At 48.6% G+C, this 20,309-nt stretch overlaps 6 protein-coding genes across 6 annotated transcripts; 4 read left to right on the forward strand and 2 right to left on the reverse strand.

The window, feature by feature from the left end:
- Nucleotides 1-3,216: 3,216 nt before the first annotated feature.
- N7496_011906 (Zn(II)2Cys6 transcription factor domain-containing protein) lies at nt 3,217-5,242 on the forward strand (the record flags this gene model as incomplete). Its single annotated transcript, XM_056704819.1, has 6 exons — nt 3,217-3,305; nt 3,367-3,438; nt 3,503-3,973; nt 4,009-4,230; nt 4,290-4,567; nt 4,623-5,242. 6 exons carry the CDS (start codon nt 3,217-3,219, stop codon nt 5,240-5,242), a joined length of 1,752 nt encoding a protein of 583 aa, XP_056550779.1.
- Nucleotides 5,243-5,743: 501 nt separating this feature from the next.
- Nucleotides 5,744-7,659, forward strand: N7496_011907 (serine hydrolase domain-containing protein; the record flags this gene model as incomplete). The annotated part of the gene is made up of 4 exons (XM_056704820.1): nt 5,744-6,302; nt 6,365-6,475; nt 6,532-6,796; nt 6,852-7,659. 4 exons carry the CDS (start codon nt 5,744-5,746, stop codon nt 7,657-7,659), a joined length of 1,743 nt encoding a protein of 580 aa, XP_056550780.1.
- A 140-nt stretch (nt 7,660-7,799) lies between these two features.
- On the forward strand, nt 7,800-9,712 carry N7496_011908 (cation:proton antiporter; the record flags this gene model as incomplete). The annotated part of the gene is made up of 7 exons (XM_056704821.1): nt 7,800-7,872; nt 7,957-8,001; nt 8,056-8,262; nt 8,318-8,443; nt 8,498-8,669; nt 8,725-9,265; nt 9,326-9,712. The coding sequence occupies 7 exons, from the start codon at nt 7,800-7,802 to the stop codon at nt 9,710-9,712; spliced, it is 1,551 nt and encodes a 516-aa protein (XP_056550781.1).
- Nucleotides 9,713-9,846: 134 nt separating this feature from the next.
- Nucleotides 9,847-11,070, reverse strand: ppm1 (protein C-terminal leucine carboxyl O-methyltransferase ppm1; the record flags this gene model as incomplete). Its single annotated transcript, XM_056704822.1, has 2 exons — nt 9,847-10,763; nt 10,818-11,070. The coding sequence occupies 2 exons, from the start codon at nt 11,068-11,070 to the stop codon at nt 9,847-9,849; spliced, it is 1,170 nt and encodes a 389-aa protein (XP_056550782.1).
- A 221-nt stretch (nt 11,071-11,291) lies between these two features.
- Nucleotides 11,292-16,605, reverse strand: N7496_011910 (ubiquitin-protein ligase RKR1; the record flags this gene model as incomplete). Its single annotated transcript, XM_056704823.1, has 7 exons — nt 11,292-11,813; nt 11,885-12,184; nt 12,247-13,100; nt 13,152-13,999; nt 14,052-15,738; nt 15,849-16,242; nt 16,306-16,605. The coding sequence occupies 7 exons, from the start codon at nt 16,603-16,605 to the stop codon at nt 11,292-11,294; spliced, it is 4,905 nt and encodes a 1,634-aa protein (XP_056550783.1).
- Nucleotides 16,606-16,924: 319 nt separating this feature from the next.
- Nucleotides 16,925-19,494, forward strand: N7496_011911 (TFIIH/NER complex ATP-dependent 5'-3' DNA helicase subunit RAD3; the record flags this gene model as incomplete). Its single annotated transcript, XM_056704824.1, has 4 exons — nt 16,925-16,941; nt 17,007-17,463; nt 17,518-17,634; nt 17,701-19,494. 4 exons carry the CDS (start codon nt 16,925-16,927, stop codon nt 19,492-19,494), a joined length of 2,385 nt encoding a protein of 794 aa, XP_056550784.1.
- Between the last annotated feature and the right edge of the window lie 815 nt (nt 19,495-20,309).

The following is a 20,309-nucleotide window of genomic DNA, read 5'->3' on the forward strand; positions in this document are numbered from 1 at the left end:
TTCATCATTATTCAACACTCAAAAAGCAAATGAGACCTGATGATGATAAAATGATTGGCGCCCCCACTGCGGTGCCCCTCTTCTCCAAAAGACCACATGAATCCAGCTTCGGCAAAACGGGGCTTCATCTCCTCCCATCTTCTATGGCCAGTCTATCCCAATGAAAATCATCAGGTCGTTCGTGATCTAGGCTTGTTGATCACGACAGAAGCCGGATCTCGAAGGCCTCGTATTCCGTCCAATGGGACCATCGTGTGTGCCCCGGCTAGGGCTTCCATGCCCTCAGGGACGAATCTGGAATAGCTGGACCTCGTGTCGACGGAGTCTACGGACATCCTTCCGTTCAGCCAAGACTCTCGAATGCCGAGCGCGGTCCGCGATGAACATCGCAACGTTGTGGGCTCCGAGCTTGTCCAAAGCTTGGCCATGAAACTGGGGGCAAGATGTTTCACAATTGTTCCACTGCGAGCATGGAATTGACAAGCTGCGGAATGAGAATGCTGTCTTGATGGCTACAACTGGTTTCGTTTTATGTCAAAATCACCCAGGGACCTCAATTGAGGCGCACACAGCCCGCTCCTGACGAGGCAAAAACTTTCCTCTCCACCTTAGACTAGTCTAGGTCTCAGAGGGAGCCTGAAGTTGGATATTAGACGCGAAGGAGGAGATATCCGATTCCATGTTGTTCCCTCAACCTCAACCTCTGAAGTTGTTGTTTCTTATAGCCTGGAGACACACGTCTTCACACTCAATGGCCACCATCTCTTATTCGAGCTACAAAAATATATTTCTCGCTGATCATGACTCTATGTTTGACCCCATAAATTGGAGCAATTCAAATGGTACAGTGCGGCTGGACTACATACTCAACATATCTTCGTAAATAATTTTACTCGAGTCTGGTATTCTTACTTTGTAAACGTGATTTGTGGTGAAATCCCTGAGCAAAGCGATATGGGCTCGCGGAGGTGACATAATCCTATACATATTCTTCAAACATGATTCTCCCCAAGTTTGGTATTCTTCGAAATGGTGAACCTCCAGTGGCTCCATGCCCATGGAGCTGCGGCAGCCCTGGCCCCCGGCAGGGGCTCCAGGGCTGTGGAAGGCTTGGCATTTAGTCAGCGACCTTGGTTGGTAGGTAACGTAATTCCCGGCTACCCTGACCACCCGCTTACCCTGGCCACCCCATCCAAAATCGCGTCTTCCTACCAACCTACTTAATTCAACCACCTACCATGCCGCCAATTCGCTCTGAATCTCGGCAGAAATCGGCCAATCAAGAGGGCAAGATCTCATTAGCCCTTTCTGATATTAAAGATGGTCGTGTGAAATCCATACGCGAAGCAGCAAGGCTATACGCTATACCACGCGCTACACTACAAACACGCGCTCATGGTGTTGTTTCTATGACAGAGAGACGCCACCCACGCCATAAACTTACACAATTAGAAGAAGATTCGCTTACTGAATGGATACTCTCTATGGATACGCGTGGAGCAGCCCCTAGGCCGGCTACTGTAGCCGAAATGGCTAATATCCTACTCGCCGCGCGCGGTAGCTACCCTCCGTCTACCGTTGGAAAGAATTGGTCATCAACCTTCATCAACCGCCGTCCTGAGCTTCGTACACGCTTCTCGCGAAGATACGATTACTAAAGAGCCCTAAACGAAGATCCGAAATCGATTCGGCAGTGGTTCGCGACCGTACAAAGTGTGATTGACGAGAACGGTATACAACCAGAGGATATCTATAACTTTGATGAGACAGGCTTCGCAATGGGTCTTATATCTTCGCAGAAGGTAGTTACCCGCGCCGAATACTACGGTCGGAGATCTCTTCTACAACCAGGAAATCGCGAATGGGTTACTGCAATCGAGGCAATCTACGCAGATAGCTATTCACTACCGCCATGTATTATCTTCAAAGGCAAAGTAGCTATTGAAGGATGGTTTAACGAAAACCTACCGAAAGACTGGCGAATCGAGGTCTTAAAGAATGGCTGGACTACCGATGAGATTGGTCTACGCTGGTTACAAAAGCACTTTATCCTATATACGAATTCGCGTGTACGTGGGCGATTTCGACTATTGATTCTTGATGGCCATGGTAGCTATCTTACACCCCAATTCGACCGAATCTGCGCAGAAAACGATATTATACCACTTTGTATGCCTACGCATTCATCGCATCTACTATAGCCACTAGATATTGGGTGTTTTATAGTGGTTAAGCGCGCGTACGGTCGGTTCGTTAGCGATCTTACGCGTAGAGGATATAACTATATCGACAAGCACGATTTCTTAGTGGATTACTAGCACGCGCGGCTAGAAGCCTTCCAATCAACCAATCCCACTATCAAAAATAGCTTCGTAGCTAGTGGTCTAGTACCATTAGACCCCGAGAGAGTGCTTAACAAGCTTAATATCTCTCTACGTACTCCGTCGCCACCAAGCAGCCGGCCAATCAGCAGATCTAGCGAATTCACACCACAAACGCCTAAAACCGCCGCTCAGCTATTCAAGCAAGCTTCTATGTTAAAAGATCTACTAAAACGGCGGTCAAATAGCCCTCCGAGCCCATCAAAAGAGATCTTAGACTAGATAATTAAGGGATTCCAGCTAGCAAAGCGGTGCTTTACTCGCAGAGGATAATGCGAATTTACGCATTGCAAATGAGAAGATGATCAAAAAGCGCAATCGGTCAACTAGAAGGATACCCTACGCAGAGGGCTTAACCATTGAAGAGGCTATACAGCTAGCTAAGCAGCTAAATCAGGAGGAAGAATCTGATGAGGTAGTATCGCATACTCAGGGCGAATTGCCTATTCAGGCAGATCCCCCACGTACTAGGGCCCCGCCTAGGTGTAGTGGGTGCAGGGAGATTGGTCACAGGATTAATGTATGTAAAAATCGCTATATTTAGGTAAATTTATTGGCGTTGGTTGAGATAATCGATTTTGAAAATTTTGAATGGGGGGAGGTGGCCAGGGTAGCCGGGAATTACGTTAGTTAGTTAACTAGTTAGTTAACTAGGTAAGCTAAATAAAGATGCACAGCCTCATCTGACAATTCCTGTCAGATATCGAAGAAAATCTGCTGATAGTCATCGTTCATTATTTCAATTAAGTGCACTGTTTTGCCCTTCAAAGGCGTTATGAAGTTCCATTCCAATTAACACAACTAAAACAGCACCAACTGTATACCGAAGAGCGCCATGCCTCCCGTGTCCAAGACCTGCCAAGGCTGTGCGAATTCCAAGGTCCGATGTATTCGAACTTCCGAGAATCCTCACGTTTGCAAAAGGTAAATTAGACAGCAAGCAATCAAAGTAATGAAGAGGCAGGATTGACCCATTGACGCGTAGATGCCTGCGCCTAGGCAGAGAATGCCTCTATAGGCAAACGGGCCGTCGCTTCAACGGCTTCCAGAAAGATCGGTGAGTAGCACTCATCTTTACCCGCTCGGAAAACCTCTGACAGGCCTTATTGACATATGGTTAGAAAGATTGAAGCTCTTGAATCCAAGGTCAGGGAATTGATGACCGACCAAAATGCAGCGCAGTCATTACAAGCAACTCCGGAGACAGCGCCTAGAACACGAAGCACATCTGTGACCGAAAGCGACGACGGCGACAAGGATATCATTGACCAGGGCTTTCTAAGCATAGAGGCTGCGGAGAACTATCTCAAGGCATTCAAGTCAACTTTGACACCACACTTTCCCTTCGTGGTTATCCCTCATCATGTCTCTTCCGTCGAGTTGCGACAGGAAAAGCCGTTTCTGTTCCTTGCCATCATGGCCTCAGCATCATACGATAATATGCCATTGCAGAGATTACTAGGTGCCGAAGTCAAGAGAGCTGTTGCCTCTCGTATCATTCTCAATGGAGAAGTGTCATTCGACTTGCTGCAAGGGCTACTGGTGTTTCTGGCTTGGTATGCATATGCCACTCGCGTCTCAATATTGCATCTGTGGGCCAGCACGCATCTAATAATTGCTTGAACAGGTCGCATTATTACACGAAGCCACAGCGCTATACCCAGTTTCTCCAGTTGGCTGTAAGCATCATTATAGACTTGCGATTGGACCGACCGTCACAAACAAAGACGTGGAAAACTAAGCTCCACTTTGAAAAACAAGCTCTGGTAGATGAACAGACATGGGATCGATCATCATGGGGTAGTGATGAGGAAAGAGCTGTTATTGGCTGTTACTATCTATCGTCGGCGTAAGCCTCCTAGTTCGCACATTCTGAAGCACGATATACTCATTTTTTTTCTCTGCTAGGATCTCTATTCTTCTTCAGAAGCAGGCTACCTTTTCCTATATTCCGTACCTTGAAGAGTGCTGCCAGTCGCTTCAGGATGGGAAAGAGTATCCTCATGATCAGCACATCACTGCACTCGTCCAGTTGCAACACATCGCAGAAAAAATAGATCGACTATCTACAAATCCCAGACACGAGCCCATGACACCCGGTTCGGGCTCCGCACTTTATGTGACAAGCCTCAGATCAGACTTGGAGGGATTTCAAAATCGACTACCATTCAATATCTACGATGCTCGTGAGTATTTATCAACCGCCGGTCGCGATATTGCCCCTACTGACTTTTCATGAAGCATTTCTTGCCATTCAATTTTACGCAACTGCTCTATCTCTATATCAACTCGCTCTCACTACGATCAACCCCCAATCTGGATCCCAGGTAACGGCTCTCCAGCCTGACTGGAATGAGATGTCGTGTGCAGCGATTAGTGCCTCAGAATGCATACTAAATCTATACCTCTCGCTTTCACCTGGCACCGAATTAGGGTTTACAAACACGCAATGGGTGCAAATGGCTTTTGCCATGGTCATCCTATACCGGCATACTGCCAAATCCAATCCAACTCAGACAGCAGCATTCCTTACGCTGTTAAACCAGCTACAGTTGCGCGTGGGCGCCTTGTCGACTCCTGAGGTGGACTCGAATGGAGATCGTGATACTTTCTTTGGATTCACGAGACGAGTTACTCAGATTAAAGCGTTGCTAGACAATTCACCGAAAGACATCGGTCAAGACGGCTCATCAATTCCTGGAGCTGGAATGAATGTGTCTGTCAACATCTCCGACCCGCTTGAGGATGACTCGTTGGGTTTGGGTAGTCTAGTTCCGGAGGATCTCTTGATGCACGTTGATTTCTCGTCTAATTATCTGTTTGAGGCTTCTGTGGAGCAGATCATGGGTAATTGGATCTGATATCTATGGTTGAAACCGTTGTTAGTGTGTCTTGTTCGAATACTTTTAGGCAGAGGCCGGATCATAATCGACTTTGATTAGAGGAGGGACAAAAAATCCTAGTATTTGGAATATTTGTTTAGTGAGAAATATGCAGGTAGCAGTGCCTTCGAGATTATCTATATCCTCTAGTACCATCTCCGGCTGAGCCTCACCTATCCCGGATCCACTCGTGACTCAACGAGTGACTGACCCAAATCCTAGTATCAGAAACTCCCTGGGAACTCGAAGGGCCTGAAAGTGTCGTCATGTAATCCATCAGCGAATACCTGGTTAATACTGGGCGCTTATTAATTGCTCAATATGAACCAAGCTTATACCTAGCATCGCCGACCGCTATCCCCGAGCCGACGGATATTATAGGCCTCCAACCATCTCCGATCCGGACTAGTATAAATGTATGCACTTTGAAATCATGACATGATGAAATTATAGAATCAATTTGGTTATTTATCGTCAAGTATGGTCTCGCCACTCGCTCGTTATATCTCACTTTCTCTGCTGCTCTCTTCAGCGCTCTCATTCACGCCATGTCCACTACTAGGGCCTGCATATCCTCCTTTCATCCTAAACACAAATGATATGATAGTCGGGAGTGCACTCGAAAATCTCACTGCAAAATTTGACCAGCTCATTGAGACGGGTACTGGCCCTAACGGGGACGCCTCACCGAACACTACCTTCAGTATTGCATTGTTCTCGGCTAACAAGGGCACCACTGAGAACGAACCATTCTTCTGGGAGTACCATCATACAGCTCCAGTTTTGAAAAAGACAAACCATCTCTCTCGCAATGTCACTAAGGACAGCATCTATCGCATCGGGGGACTTACTGAACTTTTCACTGTGTGGAGTCTCCTTTTGGTGGAGGGCGATCAAATCTTCAACGACCCGGTTATCAAATATCTGCCTGAACTTGCAAATACCTCACAGGGACAGCGAGACGCTATAGACCAGGTCCAATGGCCGGATGTCACCGTCGGCCAGCTCGCAAGCCATATGAGTGGTATTGCCCGAGACTGTTAGTGCGCCGCTTGCAAATTAAGTATCTATCTGAGACACACTCTAATAGTCTGTAAATAGATTGTTTCAGCGATTTGGCCTCCCAGGATAATATCGTTAGGGCAGGCTTGCCGGCATACCAGGATGGTCAACTACCGTGCTGTGCCGAAGGACCACGATGCAGCTCCAGTGGTACGAGATCTCAGAATCCGGCAGCTAAGAATTTCTCGAATCTGACCTTTATCTAGAATTCATTCAGCACCTGGCTACCAGGGTGCCTGTAGCTCCTGCTGGTGTGACCCCAAGTTATTCAAACATGGCATTCCAGCTTCTGGGATACATTATCGAGGAGCGTGCTAGAATGTCCTTCGCAGAAGTCGTTCAACAACGGATCCTTAACCCTTTGGGAATGAATGAAACCACTGTCTTCGCCCCCGGCGACTCGAATATGGGCGTGATTCCGGTGAATGAGACAGTCAGTGCATGGTCGGCTCGAACAACGGGATCCGAAGCGTAAGTCCTTCTTTTTGATCCCAATCTATATCACGTCTAACTGTGTTTATACCAGATCGATATCCATGTTCTCAAGCATCAAAGACCTTGCAATCGCCGGAAAAGCTATTCTCAATTCAACTCTTCTCTCTTCGGCCCAAACGCATCGCTGGCTAAAGCCTGTTTCGCACACCTCCAACCCCGCTAACTCTCTTGGCGCGCCGTGGATTATCTACAGCGACGGCGACTACCCTAAGACCTCTATGATTGATGTGTATAGCATACTCAGCAATGAAGGGAGCAACGAGGGCCTTTACAGCTCGTATCTTGGCTTGGTCCCAGACTACGGCGTTGGCTATGTGATTCTTTCCGCTGATACTGTCAGTCCTGCGGATCTGAATGCCCACGCAGACTACATGGAAGTTGTGCTTGAAGGTATAATAAAGTCATCCTTGAAACAGGCTGCGCAAAACTTTGGTGGTGCATATGCGGCTTCTAACTTGAACTCGTCCATCGCCGTCGAGTATGACGAACTTCCGGGTTTATTTATCGATAGCTTTATCAGCAACGGCACTGACTTCCATGAGACATTGGCAAGCCTCAGTGGTGTTAGTGATGCGACGGATCTGAGCATTCGTCTGTATCCGACCCAGCTTATTCAACAGAAAGGGTCTGGATCCAAACAGGTGTTCAGAGCCGTTTTCCAAGACAAGACTGAGCTTGCAGATGCCGAGACAGCAACCTGTGTTTCGTGGATGAATATCGACAGGTTACAGTATGCTGGACGTGGGCTGGATGAATTTGTTTTCACTCTGAATTCCGAGGGCAAGGTTCTTAGTGTCGAGATCCCGGCGTTGGATGTCATACTTGAGCGGAAGACCTGAGCGACGATCGGGCAGATTCCGTACATCGTAGGCTTTGTACTATACTATCTAGACTACCACTATGTTTTCCATGGTTGAATACAAATGAAATTACCCCAGATCCAGATATTCTTATTTACCCAAGTGCTGATGTCACCAAAATGGTGGCAGCACGTGACGTACCATCGATGAAGTCGCAAAGCCAAGAAGCCCAAGAAAATGCCCAGACTGACTGTTTAAAAGGATTTTCTGGCTTAAAACCCTGTTTTCCTTTTGAATCACTCTGATTGTACCTACAGTATAATAAGTTGTAACCAGGTGGTTTTGTGATGGCTGGTTTTCTTGCATACCACGAACCTGGTAGTAAGTAGTACTTGCCATTCTCCGTTCATCAAGGCTCGGGCTAACGATCTGCAGTTGTCGAAATCTTGATCATCATATCCTTCTTTTTCCTTCTGTCATTAGCGGAATGGATTTCGACTAAGATCATTCGTGCCGGTATTATTGGTCAAATTGCCGTTGGGATTATCTATGGAAAACCGTTGGCCAATATCTTGGAATACCCGTGGCAGCAGACTTTCCTTGCCATTGGGTATGTTGGCTTGATTTTGATCATATTTGAAGGTATCAGAACTCCGCGTGCTTGATTGGTATCGATGCTGATCATAAAGATGAACAGGTGGCTTGCAAGTCAGACTCGATCTATTGAAGCAAAACTTTCTTCTTAGCGTCCTCGCGGCAGCTACAGGTGTCTGCTTCCCAATTGGGTTTTCATATCTGCTGTTGTACTTGGGCTATGGATACGGTATGCTGACCTAATGTGTTCCACTTGGATATTTTCGCGACTAATATCCCGAAGGTGCAGTTGAAACTTTTATCATTGGAGCCGCACTATCGGCGACTTCTTTGGGCACTACCTTTTCCGTCATATCATCCGCCGCAAGTGCAATAGACCTTTCTCAAACTCGAGTTGGCTCTGTTCTTGTGAGTGCTGCTGTGATCGATGATGTGGTCGGCCTTGTGTTGTCTAGGTAAGAGGTATTGCCCCCGATCCTGTGGAATCTGACGCTGACACAACACTAATAGCGTCATCGGAGATTTGAGAGAGCTTTCTGGTCCCGATGCTGGCCATGTCAATCTTGGCTGGATCATCGGTCGACCGATCGTAGCCTCTGCGGCCATGGCAATTCTCACCCCAATTTTTACCAAGTGGATCTTTGCACCGATTTTCCGACGCTGGATCGAACATAAATTCGCAAAGTTCGATCACGTTTCAAACATCCTCTTGATGGTCTTGGTCTTATCCGCATTCATTAGTATCGCCGCATATGCAGGCACGTCGGTCTTGTTTGGTGCGTTTCTGGCTGGCACGTTTCTCACATACTTGCCGAGCAAGCATCCAGATGGTCCATTTGTCGTGATGAGCCGGGAAGAAGGCGAGCGAAATGCCGATAAAAGCCCGAAGTTCATTCACACGTTCGAGTTGTATCTTTTGGATACTCAAAAATATCTCATGGAGCCACTCTTCTTTGCCAGCATTGGATTTGCAATTCCTTTCGTGGAACTCTGGACGGGAGAACGGATCTGGAGAGGAATCGTGTTCACATTAATCATGGCCATTGCAAAAGTAAGAAGACTCCAGCTCCTATCTAAATGATCGTCGGGGACAGCCTAATCGTTCAAGTAGTTCATCGTCGGCCTGTGGATTCCATTTTGGAAGTTCTTGGGTCCGTCGAAAGGTCATTCTCGTGCAGTCCTCGAGTCGCCAACAGCCAACAACGAAAGAACTGGATATCGACCTGCATCGCTTGCTGGTCTACTACTTGGCTCGGCGATGGTAGCACGAGGTGAGATCGGCCTTCTCATCATAGAAGTTGGGTATAATGAAACGAGCTATGTGAGTCAAGACGGCTTCATCACCGCAGTGTGGGCTATCCTTCTCAATACCATCATTGGCCCTGTCATTGTGGGAAACTTGGTGAAATATCGTGGGAAACGGATTGGAGAGGGTGAATGGGGATTGCAAAAACAAGAAAAGCCCTTGATACCAAGTCCCAGCACGCCCCAGGCATGAACAAGGTTATGGACAAGCTGGCCTCGTTGACAAACTTTGAGGCTTTTTGGTATATTTGGTATTGGCCGTCATGTAGTTACACAAGAATTCGTGATCTTCATTTGGCAGTATAGCCAATTAACATACTTGAGATATCACTCCGCCGGTTGGGCTTGCAGAGTCGTCCACCCACTAAATGCCGCGGCATCGTCACCATTCCTCCATCCCCATGAGATACAGTAATGCCGAGCAAGTAATCGCCACTCTTCCATCTCATCCAGGAACTCAAGACTGGCGACCCGCTCCTTTTCTTCCTCCTTCACCCAGCGCTCCCAGATGAAATCAATATCAGCGGCAGCTTGACCAGTCTCAAATCCTTGCTCAAGCAATCGAGCCCGCTGGGCCTCCAAAGACGCATACTTATTGAGTGTTTGGAGTTGGATTCCTCGAGTCGCTAGATTAGACACCATGGTCCGTCCGAATGGGTCGTGTGGTCGAATGGGTTCGTATAAAACCAGTCCGAGAGGAGGGACAGTCGGCGAGCTTTGCAGCTTTTCACTGCCCTCGGATGGTGCATGCGTAGGACCAAAAACATGTTCGGTGAAGAAAGTGACCACCTGGGCGGCCTCCGATGGAGAAAGATATATCAGGCAGCACTCCGATATCAGCAATGTCGGTAGGCTCCTGTCTACGCCGGGGAGAGCTTCGGCGAGGGAGAGGTTCACCGACAGCGATCGTAGGTCGCACGGATGGATATGATATGAGGGTGTATGTAGTGCATCGCCTGCTTCTGAAACGGTCACATCGTTGCTCGACGGATCAATGCCCAGCGCCTTTTGTAAGTTCGGCGTTGATCGAATCGCACGAATCTTCGTAGCCGTGTTGACCGCAAAATCAATTTCGTGGTAAATGACATCGGGCGGTCTTCTGGAGGTAAAGAGGCGAAAAACACGTGTATCTGACCCAGCACCTAGCGAAATGATTTGTTTCTTCTTGTGCTGAGTCTCGGGGGAGTATGGACCGAGGAAGTGCGCGACAAGCTGGTCAATTGCGGTGGTGCGGACGTAGGTCCCTGGAAATTCTCGTCAGTTTCGATTTTCGCGTAGCAAAATATGAGAAAACATACCTCTATTGATAATTGGGAACCTTCTCGTCGCAGAGCCAGGCGGCGTCAATGCTGTCGCGTAGGGGTCAACGAGATAACCCAGCTCGACGGCGCTCAGACGAGAAACACTCGCGTCATTGTCAGTACCCTGTACGACGCGGTCTTTACCAGACGCCCGAGAACCGTGACCATCTTCAACTCCACGAATACCTCCACGCCCTCGGCCTCGGCCTCGACGAAGAAGGTTGAGGTTTGGAATCTGTGACGCGGCCATGGAGGAGGGGAAAGGTGGAGGAAGCTTGGAGCTCGGACGCGGTGGGGAACTGGCGGGGCGGGAATAGCGTCACTGGCGGGTTGGTGGGTTGGGCTAAATCTTGCAAAAACAACACTTACATCTTTCAATATGCCTATACTTCTAGAGTCCAATATTTCACGTAAAGTCATGCACTTTTCATTTCCACATCTATCGTCTATCTATTTCTCGAGTTCATCACGTCAAACATATACAAAGTTGTTGCGGCAAAGGGGACAGGTGCTTTGGTTGCTGCTCTTGAACCATCGGAACAGGCAAACGGAGTGGAAAGTGTTCTTGCAGGTGGCACATCGCTTATTCGGCGTCTGCATATCAGTCGATATGACCGAGTAGCAGATGGCACACTCGCTCTGTCCCTTCAGAGCACCCTGCACGTTCCGGCGGAAGGCCAGGAGGCCATCAACCAGGTTACCGTTGGCGAACATGATAACACCCTGAATTGTGAGGAGCCAGTTCTTCCACTTCTTCTCGTCCACAAGCACTCGGCTACGGCCAACTACCAGTGCGGGGTGAAGTGGGTATGCAGGTGGGAGAGAAATCGAAATGGAGACTGGGGGTGATTCCTCATCGACGGGGATGCTGGCGATGATCTCTGCCGTCTTGGGCGCAATTTTCACGCTCAGTGCTCGCTCCTCGTTGGGATCTTGCGTGGAGATCCAGTCTTCAACACCTTGGAAGGAATCTGCGGACACGAGTGGGGAGATCTATAACCGTGGTTAGACGATTTCCTGATATTGTGGCTTGTCGGGGCAGCCCGAGGCTCGAATCCACTTACATGTTTCTCTGTCCATGATTCCACTGGGCCCTTGATTCGTTTCTTGGTATCTATCCACCAATTCTTGGTCATGTTCGCCAAGTGGCGGAGGCAGAGGTAGTACAAATGTATCAAAAGCCATTGTGTCTCCTTTTCGGGGGTCTCAGACTGATCGGGTTCAAAGTTTTGTACATCGAACTTGGATGCATCAACGATCTTGCCGTGATACTTTTGAAGGAAGTCGAAAGTGAATTCCAACAATGGAATCAAAACTTCGTTTTCCTTGATGTTTGTCGTGTAGAACTCTTGGACGGGGAGCGACTATCGATACTATTAGCAAAGGAGCTTGACGGAAAGTGACAGCCCGCTCATTTATAACATACCGCGTTGGTGAAATGATCAAACACCACTTTCCAACTCAAGAGGTAAGCCCGTACGGTGGTCCACATCCTGTCATCTCCATAAGCCTCGTCGACCATTTGCATTGTCGGTGTCTCCAGCAACAAGGATATAAGCTCATCTGGGAGGCTGACGGATGTTTTAGACAGCGCTAAATCAAATGAGACTTGTTCTTGTGCTTGAGGAATAAACCGGTGGAGGATTGTGTAAGCAGTGCGCTGGACAGAGCGGCTGTGCGCAGTTAGGAGGCCAAAGACCCCACTGACGTCCTCAAGCTTCTCAATGGGTATGGATTTAATCAGACGTCGCAAAAGCTCGACGGCAACGTCACGCGGTTGGTGGAAGGTAGTTGCGGAATCTAATTTCTGGGTAAGCTTGGACTCTCCTATAAATGACCCCCTAATGAGAATCCTTCGATACATACCGAAATTTCCGATGGTAGAAGCCACCTCATTGAACAATCCAGTCTTTCGCTCTGACCAAGCATCTTGAAGATCATCATTGCTGTCTCCTTCAGCCATGGACTTCAGACGTGCGAAGAATCTGAACGAAGAGAACAGAAGTGGTAGTCCCTCTTCTCCTCCATTGGTCTCTCTGAATATCACGCTGAGGATGTCCATGCTCTCCTCCCAGTGTGAGCCATAGATTTCGGCGAGACCTGGGATGATGAATGTCAATGTCCGCAGAATTTCAGCTCGCAGCCCAAGGAATTTCACGTCCGAGTGAAGGCATTCAATCAGATGCTTGGCTAAGAAGACCAATCTTTGCGTAGGAATAGTCGATACAAAATTTTCCTCCCCAGAGAGTAAGATGTTGAGCAATGCAAGTTTTCGCAGTCCTAATCCATTGTTAGAGATAAGCGAAACTTCGGGTTTTTTCTAAAACATACCATCGGAGGAGGGATCAAGGGGCTTGAGTCCTGTAGACTCTGCCACCAACTCGTTACAAACTCTGTTTCCGACAGGGCTTGAGAGAATCGAGCTTCGTAAGACAGCAAACCACGATGCTGAACGAATAGCGTTCGCGCTTCTTGCCTCTCGACAAATCTTCGCAACTTCATCCGCCGATTTGGGATGCTCCACAACGTCTATAGAGGTCATGATTTTGGTGAAAGCCTCTCCAATGCGGTAATCGACAGGCGAATTTCCGCTCAGCGTCTCCAATTTATTCTCCCAGAAAGTAGTCAACGAAGACGAGATTGTAACACTCGGTGAAGACTTCAGGGGTTCCTTAGCGTGGATCCAGTTACTAATGATCTGCCGCCCTTTGAAGACTATTTCCAGGTAGTCTTCACGCTGATTAGCCAGGTTCAGCCCAGTAATGCCGTTGCAATGCTCGATGCTTAGGTCGTCGTCGATCAACTGAACGGCTAGTGGTAGATAGTAGATGAGAGTCTCTAGGTCGTCGCTGGTAAGATGCTTTATCACTTCAAAGGAGGACAAAACTTGAATTGTGAAGCTTGCCAGGCGGAAAGCAGCAGAACAACGGCTAGAGTCACGGGGTATGGCAAGCCACAATGCCTTGAATGAATCCGAAATATCGCGATGGATCAGATGGACAATGCCCCCAAGTGGGCCGGTAATGGCTGCTGAGACGCGCGGCGGTAGCTGAAGGAAGGGACCCATGGCATTCTCCCATGCATCAGAAGAAGGCAAGATGTCCTTGATTGCATAGTCAGACTGATCCGCTGTGAGGCCGTACAAAAGCTCCTCTGCAATAGCATAGAGAGACTCAATTCTAGGCACATGTTAGACGGTTCATAAGAAACAAAAGGATTTGTATTACTTACGACAATGATTCTTCGTTAGCATGAGTGAACCCACTGTGAAGGATTTCAATCTTAGACTTGGTACTCGTATCTCCGACCACGGTCTCCTTGAAAGTCTTCATCAGCGACTCTGCCAGGCTTGCAACCTCCTCTGACGGGGACTCCGTCAAATAGAGTAGCTTCGCTGTTAACTTTGAGCCATGAGATCCAGACTGAAACTCACGAACTGCTGACGGGACAGCTTGTCCAAGATGAGAGAGGCCATGCAAAGCAGCAAAGACCTTATCATCCTGAGACAACGCATCGATTATCGACAAGAATATTTGATCTCTCAATTGACCTTGGGAGGACTGGTTTCGGAAAACCGAGATAACAATAGCCCAGTGAGAGTGACTTCCTTGCAAGGACTTTCCCAGAGCCCGCATGATTAAGGAGGATAACTTGGCTTTATCCCCAACCTCATTGAAGTCGAGGTTCAAGAGTAGGCTTTGGAGGATGTGGGCGTTGGACTGCTCGGGCTCCAACTCCATTGCACTTTCAACAACATTCTCGAAACTGGAGGAGAAACCATCCCATTCTCGGCATGCCAAAATAATTGCGATGAGGCGATCACCCGATGGGGAGAAGAGAAGCCCAGGCGCATCATTTTGGATGAATTTGAGGAGGTCCTGAGAGCGCTTTGCCACCGGAGGCGTGCTGCGAACACATTCTTCAACGACCCCAGCAGCGCCATAAGGCTTGCCATTGCGCGAACGAAGCACTTGTAAACAACCTTCGAGAAGAAGCGAGGTTGACTGTTCGAAGATTGTCTGTACGGTTGCTTCACTCTCGGCACCCGGTGCACGTGAAAGGACAGCGGGTACCAATGCAAAGAGTCGTTTCGCTTGGGAACAGATTGAATCTTGAGATAAGCGGAAATCCTTCGATTGTTCTGGAGATGACAATTTGACAGCCTCCAGCAAAACATTGGCAAGCTGTACCCATAGGGATTGGAGCTCGTCGTGCTGCCCGTTTGAAACAAGCGTAGCGATGCACTCGGTACAAACCTCTTCAGCCAACTGTGGAGGAAGGGCCCACTGGGGCTGCTCAAGGTTAGGCTGCACGTAGTTCACCACTAGTGGAAATAGTCTAGTCTGAATGAACTCGAGTTTCTGTTCCCCGGGCACAACAGTCGAGAGCCAGCCCCCAGTCCTGACATAGGTTTTCCAACCAATGTTGAGATTTTGACGTGGCTCTTCTCGAGAATTAAGGCCTTCCTGGAAAGCCTCGGTTAAAGCAGATGCGCTTGAAATAGTGACGGCTCCATCAGTTGATGTTTTGTCGGTACCCGCAAGCACACCCTGGGGAATGATGCGAAGCACCTGATCAAGGTTTGACCAGAAATTTCCATGGCCGCCCTGTGACCCTTTCTGAATGTACTGGCGCAGCCTTTTGGACGCAGAAGTCTTGCCTGTATAGTCGTCTGTCCATACCTGCGGTCGTGATGATGTCAAGAGGAGAACACACTCGGAGAGTTCTGAAGCGGATCCTAGCTGTGGGCTAGATAGCGATTTTCCAATGATGGCCGAACTCAGGACTTTCCAGTCAACCCATGCTGGCTCACGAGATATGACTGAACGCAAAAGCACGTATACAGAACGCCGAACAAACGGGTCATCGTGGGTACAGAAAGCCCACAAAGACTTGTTCCCGAGAAGTGCCTCGATTTCTGGGAGGTTTTTTCGGAGATCCTCGTCGGGTGAATTTCCTATTTGCAATCAATAATGAGACCTTGTGGAAGGCATTGAGGAACAGGGGGGCAGGGCTTATTGCACATACCTAGAATGCGATTGAACAGCAGAAGAGCAGCACCAACAACTCGCGCATACTTTGCCTCGGCGTCATCGCGCTTGACCGTCCGCTCGTCACTCAAAGTTAATGGTTTTTGGTGGAGAAGAACGTCCTCCACGAAGTCCAATATGGAGGCCTGGTAGATTTTCCACAAGCTGTTCCTTTTGGCTTCTGTGGAAAAGACCGTGGTAAGAGAATCGAGGGCGGAGCGATGAACTGGCCGGTCGCTGTCGTAGAGGCCAGCCAGCCAAGCCCCAACAACCTTGGACAGATATGGTGCAATTCTCTTCCCGACGACACCGGCGACAGAGCCCATAATCGTATGTGCTAGTTGTCTCACTCGTCGGGACAGATCAATTGAAGCCCGAGGGTAGACTTTGACCTGTGATTTAAATGGTCAACCAATGGCCTTTCTTCCTTCTATAGATTGGGAAAATGAACATACCCATGCTTCTAAAAAGCCCTCATCAACAGTTCCATTCTTGCCTTCCACTGAAGAAATGTATTCCTTCAGCTCTTCTAAAGCCTTGGTGCGCGTAATTTCATCTTTCTTCAGCAAGTTCTTATATGCAATCACGAGTTGCTGATCCCAGATGCGAGAAAGGTCTGGCGGCTCCGTAATGTATGTCAATGCCGAAGGCTCCCGGCCACCACTATCAAAGGCATTTGAGAATCCTCCAAACCCCCCAAATGCACCGGCCGCAGCGCGACTGCTGGAGGCCTGCGACTTGAACTTTTTGCTCATGTGGGGTATGAGGTCAGCGGGAATGGCGGGGTGGTGGCTCGAAGCTGCACTGCTGCAGGTCCGGCGCGAATTGCAAGCACAAAGCGACCGGTATGAGTCCCGTGGTTCTGGAAATAAAATCTGAAACCTCCTTTTCGTCCCTCGAGTCGCAATGGGTGCTGAGAGAAACGAAGAAAGACGATGATATCAAGCGGGCGGCCACCCGATCGGGAAGTCACGTGTCAGGCCGTTGCTATCCCAAACGGGAAAAGACTCGCTGAGCTTCGCCGCAGGCTGTCTTCTTTTCCTCTTCTCCAACAGCGTCGGGAACTCGGCCACAATGAAGTTCTTCATTGAGTATGCTACATTTCCTTTGGTTTCACCTTATTCTAGTCTCGCTGCTGATATGCTCTTCATTTTAGTGATCTTCCGGTGCTGTTCCCGTACCCTCGGGTCTACCCCGAGCAGTATGCATACATGTGCGATCTCAAGAAGACCCTCGATGCCGGGGGTCACTGTGTTCTGGAGATGCCGTCTGGTACAGGCAAGACAATTTCTCTCCTGTCGCTGATCGTGGCGTACCAGCAGCATTATCCGGAACACAGGAAGCTGATTTACTGCTCACGAACCATGTCCGAGATCGAGAAGGCGTTGGCAGAGCTGAAGGGGTTGATGAAATACCGGTCACAGGAACTCGGTTTCGAAGAAGATTTCCGTGCTCTTGGGCTCACCAGTCGGAAAAACTTGTGTCTCCATCCTTCGGTGAAACGGGAGAAAAGTGGTACCGTTGTCGATGCAAGGTGCCGAAGCTTGACCGCGGGATTTGTCAAAGAAAAAAAGGAACGTGGCGAGGAAGTCGATCTATGCATATATCACGAGGTTTGTCTATTTGATTCTGCTAGACTATGACTTTCATCTGACTGGGTATCAAAGAATCTCGACCTCCTCGAGCCGCATAATCTCGTCCCGCCCGGTGTCTTCACTCTCGATGGTCTGACTCGCTATGGAGAAGAGCACAAACAATGTCCCTACTTCTCTGCTCGGCGCATGGTATGGCTCTTTTACTTGATGTGCATCTTTTGGAAGAGAACTCACTAACATCCGGGTGGCCTTTAGATGCCTTGGTGTAATATCATCATCTACTCCTACCACTACCTCCTCGATCCGAAGATTGCCGAACGCGTTTCTCGAGAACTATCGAAGGATTGCATCGTCGTTTTTGACGAGGCGCACAATATCGACAATGTCTGCATTGAGTCCCTCAGTATCGATCTGAGCGAGGATTCACTTCGCAAAGCCACGAGAGGCGCTACGAATTTGGAGCGTAAGATTGAAGAAATGAAGAGCACGGATGCCGAAAAGCTTCAAAATGAATACTCAAAACTTGTGGAGGGTTTGCAACAGGCAGAACAGGCCCGGGAGGAGGATCAGTTCATCTCAAATCCCGTATTGCCAGATGACTTGTTGAAGGAGGCAGTTCCTGGCAACATTCGTCGTGCTGAGCACTTCGTTTCTTTCCTGAAGAGATTCATCGAATACCTGAAGACTCGGATGAAAGTCACACACACCATCTCGGAAACCCCACCTTCTTTCCTAACTCATTTGAAAGATCTCACATACATTGAGCGAAAGCCATTGAGATTCTGCGCAGAACGTCTAACATCACTCGTGCGGACTCTAGAGCTTGTCAATATTGAAGACTATCAACCTCTGCAGGAAGTAGCCACGTTTGCTACTCTGGTCGCAACCTATGATAAGGGATTCGTTCTTATTCTCGAGCCGTTCGAGTCCGAAGCAGCCACGGTACCCAACCCGATTCTGCATTTCACCTGTTTGGATGCTGCCATCGCAATCAAGCCCGTCTTCGATCGTTTCAGCTCCGTCATTATCACTTCCGGTACCCTTTCGCCGTTGGAGATGTACCCCAAAATGCTCGGCTTCACCACGGTCATGCAAGAGTCATACAGTATGACCCTGGCTCGCCGTTCCTTCTTGCCCATGATCGTCACCCGTGGCTCAGATCAGGCACAAGTTTCATCATCCTTTGGTATTCGCAATGATCCAGGTGTGGTTCGAAATTACGGTACGCTTGTCACCGAGTTTGCTCGTATCACGCCGGATGGCGTGGTCGTCTTCTTCCCTTCATACCTCTATATGGAGTCGATCATCAGCATGTGGCAAGGTATGGGAATTTTGGATCAAATCTGGAACTACAAATTGATCCTCGTCGAAACTCCTGACGCGCAAGAGTCATCGTTAGCTCTGGAGACATATCGGACTGCTTGCTGCAATGGACGCGGTGCAATCTTGTTTTGTGTCGCTCGAGGCAAGGTATCTGAGGGTATCGATTTTGATCACCATTACGGCCGCGCTGTGCTGTGCATTGGTGTGCCTTTCCAGTACACGGAGTCCCGTATCCTGAAGGCCCGACTTGAATTCTTGCGAGAGAATTATCGGATTCGAGAGAACGACTTTCTTTCCTTCGATGCGATGCGACATGCCGCGCAGTGCTTGGGCCGTGTACTCCGTGGTAAAGACGATTACGGAGTCATGGTTCTGGCAGACCGTCGTTTCGAAAGAAAGCGGCCGCAACTTCCGAAGTGGATCAACCAGGCAATGCTAGACAGCGAAACAAATCTCAGCACTGATATGGCCGTCGCGAATGCTAAGAACTTCCTGCGAACGATGGCACAGCCATTCAAATCCAGAGATCAAGAAGGAATTTCTACCTGGAGTCTGGCTGATATCGAGCGTCACGAGGCGAAACGCAAGGCTGAGCAGGCACGTTTGATGAACGAGGAGGCCCCTCCTGTGCACCAGATGAACGGTGCCACATCCATGATGCAGATTGTCGAGGATGAATATGACGACGACATCGATGAAGACCTTATGATGCTTGATGCCCAATAGTTTTTCTTTTTCTTTTATTCTTTTTATGCGCCGGCGTCTTTTCAGGGCAGTGACGAGGTCCCCCGATAGACTCGAAACGGACATCTGAGGCGTTCTTTGATCAGGTCACGGAAATATCATAGCATTGGCGGCGTTTACATTAGGCCAAAATTGTTATTTATGGGATTGGCGAGTCCATTTACGCATACACAACAGAGATAACACAGAAAGATCGTACTTCAATCCGATATCTTCTACATCCCGTGTGAGCTAACCGAACTTGAGCCTTCAACTTTGCGTGAACTATGTCCATGGTAGGTTTTAATTCTTTTGAGCTAAACACCTTAAAAGACAGATATCCGACTGATGTACCACTTTGGAAGGACGCGTCCTTTTTAAGTTCAAGACGCGCAATGGGAGCGTAGGTTTAACCCCTTGCATTCAACAACTTTCTTGCCTGCTGCAAATAGTAGCTGATCTAGTGTAAATATGTTAGCCTAATTGCCAGCGAGTCGCGTTGAGAATTGAGCGCGGGTGTTCGATATTGTAACAGTATTTACTCCATGCACAATCGATGGTCAATTCAATCCGCTATTTTTATTATCAGCGCCAAGTGAAGGTCAAGCTTTTTGTGCACGTTCTCTGCCGCTGTGATTGACAGCTCACATTAATGGGAATGATTCGTAAAACTAGGCCAAATAGACCCCTGAATCTGATACGCTATTTAGATCAAGGCACCCGCGTATCTGTCTTCGACCTACACGATGGTCACCGCTCCCTAGTTAAAAGCTACGAAGGTGACACAGCCTTCGGACTTTCAATTACAGGCCCAGGCT

The sequence above is a fragment of the Penicillium cataractarum genome (assembly GCF_028827025.1).
Source record: "Penicillium cataractarum strain IBT 29864 chromosome Unknown utg000009l, whole genome shotgun sequence".
NCBI lineage: Eukaryota > Fungi > Ascomycota > Eurotiomycetes > Eurotiales > Aspergillaceae > Penicillium > Penicillium cataractarum.